The sequence below is a fragment of the Scyliorhinus torazame genome, chromosome 5 (genome assembly GCF_047496885.1).
Source record: "Scyliorhinus torazame isolate Kashiwa2021f chromosome 5, sScyTor2.1, whole genome shotgun sequence".
NCBI lineage: Eukaryota > Metazoa > Chordata > Chondrichthyes > Carcharhiniformes > Scyliorhinidae > Scyliorhinus > Scyliorhinus torazame.
Window position 1 is genome coordinate 153,949,282 of NC_092711.1, and position 10,045 is coordinate 153,959,326.

Consider the following 10,045-nt stretch of genomic DNA (forward strand, 5'->3'; position numbering starts at 1 on the left):
CCCGTCTGCTCCATGAACTGCCAGGGGTCCACTGCCCCCGTCTGCTCCATGAACATTCTCAGTTCCCTCGCCATGCCTGTCATTTTCCCTGTTCTGGGATTGATCTGTCAGTCAATGGATCCTGTGAACAGTGGTGAAGTTCCCCCTCCCATGATCAGACCGCATTTCCCCCCCCCCCCCCCCCCCCCCCCGCACCCTACTATAGAACATAGAATTCCTACAGTGCAGAAGGTCATTCGGCCCATCGAGTCTGCACCGGCTCTTCGAAAGAGCACCCTACATAAGCCCATGTCTCCATCCTATCCCTGTAACCCGTTAACCCCACCGACCCTTTAATGGAAGCCTACAAAGCCTCCATCTCCCTGCTCCAACTCCACACCTACTCTGCGTCGCCGCCCAATAATAGTATAACAGGTTCAGCAGGGCCAAGCCGCCTGACTGTCGCCCTCTCTGAATCACCGTCTTCCTAATCCTTGCCACCTTATCTGCCCACACAAACGATTAAACCAATCTATCCACCCCCATAAAGAACAATTTTGGCAAAAAGACCATTAGGCACGGAGATAAAAATAAAAACCACAGCAAAATGTTCATCTTAACCAGCTGTACCCGATTGTGGATAGATTTAGTGCCTTCTCTAGTTATAAGATGAATTTTACTGAGTCAGAGGCTATGCTGGTGGGGAGAGGGGGATGTTGAAGGGTAAGCCCCCTCCTCTTGCTAAGTTTCCAATCAGGTGCTCCCCTCTTGGGATTTAAATATCTGGGAATGTCAATGACACCTCTTTCAGACAGCTATATGGGGCCAACTTTCCACAGCTGATGGTGACTGTTAGGTGGGAACTTTCCCAGTGATCGGCTCTTCCGATTTCATGGCGAGGGAGGATCGTCTTCATGAAAATGAATGTGTTGCCCAGACTGTTGTACCCTCTGCAGATGCTGCCTATACTGCTGTCGACCAGTCATTAAGGAAATTAATGGAATGATTAGTACATTTATCTGGAACAAAAAGAAACCTTACCTCAAGTTTGTTAAGCTCCAAATACCAAGAGGGGGGTGGGGGGTGGGGAGTTGTCTCCCGAATGTCAGGCTTTATCAATTGGCCTCTCATCTTAGGTTCACGCCGAATTTGGTTAGGATAGACCCAACATCCATCAGGCTCGATATGGAAGCAGGCCAGTCAGTTCTCCCTCTGTCCAAAACTGGCACAGACTGATTACGGAATGTATCCCATTGGAATTTTTAATGTCTACTTCAGTCTAAGTCTGATGCATTTGTTAAATTATGAGACCCTTATCTCAAATGCATGTGCTCCAATCTGGCTGACTTGCTCCTCCAGGGCTTTTCATCAGTGAATTCAATTCAACGGAGCCCAGAGTAAGGCACAGTGGTTAGCACTGCTGCCGCACAGAGCCAGGGTCGCAGGTTTGATTCCTTGAGTGGCTGTCTGTGTGGAGATGCGCATTCTCCCCGTGTCTGCGTGGGTTTCCTTCGGGTGCTCTGGTTTCCTTCCACAGTCTAAAGATGTGCAGGATAAGTGGATTGGTCATGCTAAATTGCCCCTTAGAGTCCAAAGATGTTAGGTTAGGTGGGTTGATGATGATCAATGCACCGGATTATGGGGATAGGGTGAGGAGTCTGCCTCGGTGAGTGCTTTTTCTGAGGGTCAGACTTGAAGAAGCGAATGGCCTCCTTCTGCACAATCGAGATTCTGTGTCATCCATGTTATTTTAATTTGACTATGCTGTTAGTCTGTTTTGTAATATTTTGGGACGTGCATTGTTACCCTTCTGTTTTTATATAATCTTACCCTCTTTCCCCACTCACTGTGTTAACCTGTTAACTGGTTGTTCAATTGATCTGGCATTTCACATAGCAGCTCTAGTCCCAAAAATATCCTGCTACAAATTAATTCTCAATGTGTTGCTTGTATTTATGTGGCAATATCAGTTGTTCTACACTATACCCATTTTCCATCAATATTTCTGTTAGTCTATTGCATTCATTATTTTAAAAATAGTTTTAAAAAGCATAACACAATAAATATTAAAAATCCATCCAACTCATCCTTGAACATATTCAGTGACTCCCAGACTCCACTGGTCCCTGTGGAAGAGAAAGCCAGAGACTAACAACCCTCTGAGGAAGAGATAACTGGAAATATAGAAATAGCGACAGTTCAATATTACACAACCATAAATAATAATCAATGTATTTTATTACAGAACCATAATTATCTAATCTGTACCATTTAAAAATACTAGACATATCTCTGTCTCATATTAATTTACTGTCCCTTAAATGTCAGCCATCTCCTACAGCCCTTCATTGTGAACATTAGGAAAGAGGCCATCCTTTTAGCCAGACAAATAAATGTGTCGAGCTGAGGGAGCAAAGGATGTCAATGTCTTTAAGAGAGAGAGAGACCTGGACCAAGCTTTGCAGAGTCTGCACCCTCCCTGGATTCACTGCCCTTTCCCTTCAGTTGCTGCAAGTCACCAATTGAAGGTGAGAATGAGAAAAGAAATATAAAGGGGGAGAAAAGAAAGTGTTTTACTCACAGATGTTGGAGACAGGAGGAAGTTTCAGCTCCAAAGTCCGCTTTGTGACGTCACGGGAACCCGGTCTGAATCAGCCAATAGGAATCACTCTGTTCAACGGTGACGTTCGGGTCTCAGTGCGCAGGCCCGGCACGCGGACACGGAGCCCCACCCCCACCAGTTTTCACCCTGTACCTCCTCGAGACAAAGGTTTCCAAGAAACCGGCTGACGGCTCCAGCCAGAGCGAGAAGCAGCTCGGTGAGCTCCCCCTGGCCCCGGACTGCGCATGTCCCAAGCAAGAGGGGAAGTTGCACAGGTGCAGGGGAGAGCCCGCCTCCTGACCTTCCGTCTGAGGTTTAGACCATTGGAAAGAGTTGTGGAACCGGAAGGACTCTCGTCTTCCAGCCAATCAGCGCGCGGGCTTTGTGTGACTGAGATTGAGCTTCACACAGACTGCAACATCCTCCTGTCTTCAACATCTGTGAGTAAAACACTTTCTTTTCTCCCCCTTTCCATTTCTTTTCTCATTCTGACCTTCAATTGGTGACTTGCAGCAACTGAAGGGAAAGGCAGTGAATCCAGGGAGGGTGCAGACCCTGGAAAGGTTGGTCCAGGTCTCTCTCTCTCTTAAAGACATTGACATTCTTTGTTCCAACAGCTTGACACATTTATTTGTCTGGCTAGAATGGAGGGAGTGTGTGTGGGATGGAAATTACAGTTTTGGGGGAAACAAGATGGAAAATAATATTCCATAAAAACAGAATTTGTCTTTTCTAAATTTCTATCCTGTGCTGAGTAATGAATTTTGGAATCTCCTTTTACAGGATGTTTCAAGAGGAGGATTTACAGACAGAAATCTCAAACCAGACATCATGTCAGCATCTGCCAAAGACATTCAGATTCACAGAGCCTGAATATCATTGGCCTTTGAGTCTCGAGGGAGAAATGTTTGTTTTGACTACTTCAAAAGATTTTAATCATCAGTGTGATTGAAAGAGCACTGAGACACACACCAAAGTGAGAGTCTTCCAGTTAACTGACTGTGGGAATAACTTAACAGCCTGAAAAAAAATCACACCATTCATAGCAGGGAGAGACCATACGTGTTCTGTGTGTGTGAGCCAAGCTGTCAACTGATTGCCAAACCTGGCGAGTCACGTAAACACCTGCCGAATGGAGAAACCATGGAAATGTGGGGACTGTGGGAAAGGATACAAAGTCCCATCCGAGCTGGAAATTCATCGACGCAGCCACACTGGGGAGAGGCCGTTCACCTGCCCCGAGTGTGGGAAGGGATTCACCAAGTCATCCAACCTGAAGTTACATCAGAGAGTTCACACGGGAGAGAGGCCACACACCTGCTCTCAGTGTGCGAAGGGATTCATTGATTCATCCACTCTAAAGAAACATCAGCGAATTCACACCAGGGAAAAGCCGTTCTCCTGCTCTGAGTGTGGGAAGGGATTCGCTCAGTCATCCCACCTGCAGACACATCAGCGAATTCACAATGGGGAGCGGCCTTTTACTTGCTCCGCGTGTGGGAAAGGATTCCCTCAGTTATCCAACCTGCTGTCACACCAGCGGGTTCACAGTGGGGAGAGACCTTTCACATGCTCCATGTGTGGGAAAGGATTCATTGATTCATCCACTCTGCAGAGACACCAGAGAGTTCACACCGGGGAGAGGCCATTCACCTGCTCTGAGTGTGGGAAGCGATTTGCTCAGTCTTACCACCTGCAAACACATCAGCGAATTCACAATGGGGAGCGGCCTTTTACTTGCTCTGCGTGTGGGAAGGGATTCACTCAGTCATCCCACCTGCAGACACACCAGCGAGTTCACAGTGGAGAGAGGCCATTCACCTGTTCTGTGTGTGGGAAGGGATTTATTTGTTCATCCGAGCTGCTGAGACACCAAGGCAGTCACACTGATTAGAGACATTTTAGATGCTCTGATTGTGGTGTTAATTGTATCTGTTGGGTTTCAGTATCCACAGTATTGATTGGATGGTTACTTGAGCAAATATAAAGAGCCATTCTTCATGCCCGGTGGGCACTGCGGGGGTTGGGCTGCATCATTGACTCACAAGATAACATTTTAGTTTCAAGTTTTATAACTTTACTTTGATAATTTGTTTTTTGTTTCACTGCCCAGTCAATGTTATTGTTTGTTTTAAAGGAGCAGAAAGAGACGCTGACTGACATCAGGTGGTGGCAGGTGGTTTATAAATGGAACATTTCACTCTGTGAACAAATCCACACCAAATAGAGATTGAGTCCACCCTAAGGCTGGATTATTAATGGAGGTTCGAGCTCACACCAAACTGAAAGGTGAAGAAAAATACGCCACCATTTATAAAGGGGGAGATCAGGAATCAAAACCTCCATTCTGTTTACAGACCAGTAGTGAGAGGAGAAATCAGAGCTGTTTAAATTAATTCCCCTCCTTTCTGTAACAAGAAACACTGACTGACATGGAGTGGAGTGGGGTCAGGAGGTATTTACCTGTAATGTTTCACTCTGTGAATAAATCCATACCAAGTACAGATTGGCTCCAGTTTCTTCCTTCACCATAAAGCTCTCAGGATTATAACATGGGAACACAGAATGCCTGCCGGATGGTGAAGGTTGAAAAATAATAGTTCAGACAGAATCTTACAATCCCAGTAGTTTTTGTGAGAAATAACTGAAGCAAGTGGAAATTGTCAGGGTCTGATTACTCGCCGATGTTCTCGGAATCTGAGCCATACGACCAGTGGAAGAATGAAGTGGAGATGTGGACACGGGTTACGTCCCCACCAAGGAGGAAACAAGGTCTGGCCTCGGCATCCTCACTTCCTAACAAAAGGAAAATCAGAAGCAAAGTATTCTGGGAGCTGGGTGCCCGTCAGTTGGATCCTGATTAAAGTTTGGATTTTCCATTAGGGTTTCATTGATGAGGTTTACAAGAAAGATGATCTGTTGGATGTCTATGATGCATGACTGATTATCAAGTTCAATACCCTGAGACTTCCCTCCATATCCATTGATCCCTTTAGTCCCAAGAGCTGTATCTAATTCCTTCTTGAAATTACACAATGTTTTGGCCTCAACTATTTTCTGTGATGGTGAATTGCAAAGATTCCCCACTCTCTGGGTGAAGAAATTTCCCCTCACTTCAGACCTAAAAGGTTTACTCCTTATCCTCCAATTATGACCCCTAGTTCTGGACTCGCCCACCTTCGGGAACGTTCTTTCTGAATCTACCCTGTCTAATCCTGTTGGAATTTTGTAAGTTTCTATGAGATCCCCTCTAACTCGTCTAAACTCCAATGAATATAATCCTAACCGATTTAGTCTCTGCTCATGACAGTCCCGCTATCCCAGGAATCGGCCTGGTAAACCTTCCCCTCCATAGCAATAACATCCTCAGATAAGGAAACCAAAACTGCACACAATACTCCAGGTGTGGCCTCACCAGTGCCCTATACAATTGCAGTAAAACATTTCTATTCCGATACTCAAATACATTTGCTATGAAGGCCAACATACATTTGCCTTCTTTACTGCCTGCTTGCTGTACCTGCGCGCTTACTTTCAATAACTGATGTATGAGGTCACCAAGGTCTTGCTGAGCATTCACCTCTTTCAATTAACATCCATTCAAATAATAATCTGCCCTTCCCATTTTTGCTCCCAAAGCAGATAATCTCACATTTATCTACATTATACTGCACATATCATGCACATGCCCACTTACTCAGTCTGTCCAAATCCCACTGAAGCATCTCTGCATCTTCCTCACAGCTCACCCTCCCACCCAACGTTGTACCATCTTCAAATTTGTAGATAATACATTTAGTTTCCTCGTCCAAATCATTAATATATAATGTGGACAGTTGGGGTCTTTGCACACATCCCTGCGGTACCCCATTGTCACTGCCTGCCAATCGGAAAAAGACCCATTTATTCCAACTTTTTGCTTCCTGTTTTCTATCCTTCTCAAAACACTACCCGTAATCCCCTGTGCTTTAACTTTACACAGTAATCTGCCATGTGAGACCTTGTCAAAGGCCTTCTGAAAGATCAGCATGAAGTGATCCAGTGATGAGTGTGTTTGTCACAGACTCATTCAACTGTGCTGTGTTAGACGGTGGCTGCACCCAACAGTATGTGGATCAGATTGTTGGAAATGTTACCCAGATTCGCCACATGGTGAAGATCGACACAAGGTTCAGGAGTATAAAATTCTTCTTGTTTCAATTTTGTGATATCAACACATTGAAGTCACTAAAAAGAGTGGGGATTCCATGCAGCATAGCTGGAGTCAGTCACTTTATCAGGACTAGTGAAATATCTTTATGTAGAGTAAACCTTCCATAAAAAGACACAAATACAACTGGATAGGGAGCAAGATAAAGCAATTGTTTTACAAAGTCAGTGGATGTGCAGTTTACGCAATCAGGTCATTATTGTATCCCCTGAACGATAGCTGATGTTTCTAATCAGAGTGTTTGAGAAGGATTAATGGCATCGGGTGATAGGAATCAGAGAGAAACAGCATTAAATACACATTGATCAATCCCCCATTGTCCAAATTCACTCATCTTTCAGCTCTCTGCTGAGTTCCACGTCCATTTTGAGATGAAAAATGTCACACTTTTTACCTGGTTTCTGAAAGTTTGCTTCTTGCAGTCATTCCAGCCAAAGGTCCGAGTGCAACTGAAGATTCCTCGTTGTTCTCCACAGGTGAACTTTCAACCTGTCTTCAAAACAGACTCTGCTGATTTCAGATTTGAACTTTATTGTCCTTTTTCTCTCAGAGGATTGTGCAATGTTGGCCCTCTCTGCCTCAGAAGGTGGATGCAGGTTCATTGGATATGTTTAAGGTGGAGGTAGCTAGATGTTTATTAGACAAGAGAATCAAAGGTCATTGGGTAGTATGGAACTGGAGACACAACCAGGTCAGCCATGATCTTAATGAAAAGTGGAACAGGCTCGAGGGGCCGAATGGCCTATTTCTGCTCCTATCTCATACATCCTCATCTTTCAACTCGACAAAAAACATCTTTGTTAATTCCGTAGTTAACTTGTCTCTCCCTCTCTTCGTTACATGTTGTCGTACAGTCATATAGACAGACTGGGATTGTTTCCGCTGGAGTTTCGGAGAGTGAGGGGTTGATCTGATTGAAGTAAATAAGATCCTGAACGGTATTGACAAAGTGGACATGGAAAGGAGGTTTCCTGTTGTGGACGTGTCCTGAAGTAGGGGGCACTGGTTTAAAATTAGGGGCCGTCCTTTTCGGACAGAGACAAGATTCTTTCTCCCTCAGAGGGATGTGTGACTTTGGAACTCTGCCGCAGAAGGCGGGTCACTGAATATGTTTAACACAGAGGTAGATAGATTCTTGTTCTTTGTTAGAGAATCAAAGGTTATCAGGAATGTGGAGCTTGAAATACAATTGGATCAGCCATGATCTTATCAAATGGCGGAGCAGACTCGAGGGGCCGAATGGCCGACTGCTGTTCCTAATTCATAGTTTCAGATTAAAGTTCAATTTCCAGCCTTAAACATTTTAAATTCTCTTTTTGAGATAAGTTCGAAATGGCTTCGTTTTGAACCAAGAATTGGTTCTTTATTTGGCCAAGATCTTCCTTGGGCCACTTTAAGAACATCATCCAGATGCTGTTTCTGCTCAAGCAGAAAGGTTTGATATTCTCGTTTGGTCTGAGCTTTAAACAATTCTCAATCTGTCAGTTTCTCCTGATCCCATTCAGATCGGATTCCATTGAATTATTCCTGAACAACATCAACAGCCTCCTCGTTTTGGATCTTGCATTTTCTTTCTGAATCTTCCACACATTTCACCAATCAGTTTACACCAATCGTTCTGAGGTTGTGACTGGTCTTTTGATCTCAGTCCAGTGGTTTGGATTTTTCCCAGCTGTATCCTGCATCTCACTAACAGGACCATTTAGTTCAGTGTTAATGGTCATTAACCCTTTCTGCTCATTCCCAGATCTGGATGGTAGGATGCTATTAAAATGAATGTCTTGTTTTTTTGCACAAGTAAAATCAAACAGCCAAGTACTTTGTAAGACATGTCTGGGCAGCAACTAAGAGAACAGAAGGAACAGGAAAGATTAGGGAACAGGCTGTTCTTTGACTATTAAATGTCTCAATTGCAGAGCACTGTGAGCCAGGAAGCAGGCTGGTCACAGATGAGGTGTTGAATAAACAAGTAAGAGAGAGAGTGAGGGGAAGCCATCCCCAGGGAAACAGCTCAGCTACAGATGAAGTGCTGAAGACAAAAGGCCAGTTTGTGCAAAAGATAATTTTCTTTGCTAAACCGAAGACCATTCTCAAGTCCTGGTCACTTAGGCCGTATCGTGTGGTAGTTACTGGCTAGATTTGACCAATGGATTTATGGTTGTTGTTTGGGAAAAGGAGGGGTCTCGGTAGAGTTGAGGATTATGTGGGAAATAGATGCCTTTGTGTTCCCCGTCTTTGAGAGACTAAGTGCTTACTGTTAATGTGCCGAAGTATAAGATTATTCTTTGTAATGTTTCATTATCTTTCATCTACTTTACTGAAGACTTTTATTGTTGTTCAATGAAAGAGGGTTGAGTTCTCACTGTTTCCACAGACCTGTCTCACTAATATCTAAAAAGACAAGCCACCACACAAACCAGTGTAACAGGTGAAATGAAAATGAAATGAAAATCGCTTATTGTCACAAGGAGGCTTCAATGAAGTTACTGTGAAAATCCCCTAGCCGCCACTTGTTCGGGGAGGCTGGTACGGGAATTGAACCTTGCTGCTGGCCTGCTTGGTCTGCTTTAAAAGCCAGTGATTTAGCCCAGTGTGCTAAACCAGTCCCTAGTTGGAACACTCTCCCACTTCCACGGCGTTTCGGATCAGCTTTCAGTCCTTTCTGTGCTGGTGTTTGATTTGGAAATTCTGAAAAACCTTCCGCCGCCTCTTTAGTGTCCGTTACTAGAATTGTTCCATCGATATAGTCTCTTCCATCAATTTGTTCCTTAACTGGATCACGGGTAACTGAGGGATGTCACGAGAAACATCTTTATCCAGCGAGTGGTGAGAATGTGGAACTCGCTACCACAGCGAGTGGTTGAGGTGAACAGCATGAATACATTGAAGGGGAAGCTAGATACATACATGAGGGAGAAAGGAATAGAAGGATATGCTGATGGGGGAGATGAAGAGGGCTGGGTGGAGGCTCATGTGGAGCATTGATACTGACAGAGACCAATCAAGATGACTGGCCTGACCCTGTGCTGTAGACTCAATGTAACAGAGGCAAATGTATTTATTTTAGATCCAACTGTAGTGGGGGAAAACACTATTTACTATCCAGGGTAAAATAAATGTCCTTCATCAGCTTTTTAGGGTAATCTCAGTGGAAATATGCTCTCCCAGGCTGTTACAATCCCGGTCGGGACTGTTAATATTTAAAGAGAAATCCAAACACTCAATAATTAACTAAAAGAACCGAACCACAGGAC

At 44.3% G+C, this 10,045-nt stretch overlaps 2 protein-coding genes across 5 annotated transcripts in view; one reads left to right on the forward strand and one right to left on the reverse strand.

The window, feature by feature from the left end:
* Window positions 1–2,945, reverse strand: part of LOC140420126 (uncharacterized) — a 39,880-nt gene extending 36,935 nt beyond the window's left edge. Inside the window, exon 1 of one of the 2 annotated variants that reach the window (XR_011946194.1) lies at window positions 2,561–2,938. The gene's annotated coding sequence lies outside the window, so the exon portion shown is untranslated. Of the gene's footprint in view, window positions 1–2,560 lie in introns of both variants that reach the window. The other variant, XM_072504146.1, reaches the window with a different exon arrangement.
* Window positions 2,946–2,961: 16 nt separating this feature from the next.
* On the forward strand, window positions 2,962–5,075 carry LOC140420133 (uncharacterized). Of its 3 annotated transcripts, none has more exons than XM_072504161.1 (2): window positions 2,962–3,021; window positions 3,365–5,075. In XM_072504161.1, exon 2 carries the CDS (start codon window positions 3,714–3,716, stop codon window positions 4,473–4,475), a length of 762 nt encoding a protein of 253 aa, XP_072360262.1. In that variant the 5' UTR covers window positions 2,962–3,021; window positions 3,365–3,713; the 3' UTR covers window positions 4,476–5,075. The 3 variants fall into 3 exon arrangements, with proteins under 3 accessions (XP_072360262.1, XP_072360260.1, XP_072360261.1); XM_072504159.1 differs by having other exon boundaries at window positions 3,015–3,144; XM_072504160.1 differs by lacking the exon at window positions 2,962–3,021 and adding an exon at window positions 3,074–3,154.
* Window positions 5,076–10,045: the final 4,970 nt, after the last annotated feature.

Coding starts and splice junctions, on each gene's coding strand:
- LOC140420133 (XM_072504161.1), top strand. CDS start 3,714: ATGGAGAAACCATGGAAATGTGGGGACTGTGGGAAAGGATACAAAGTC.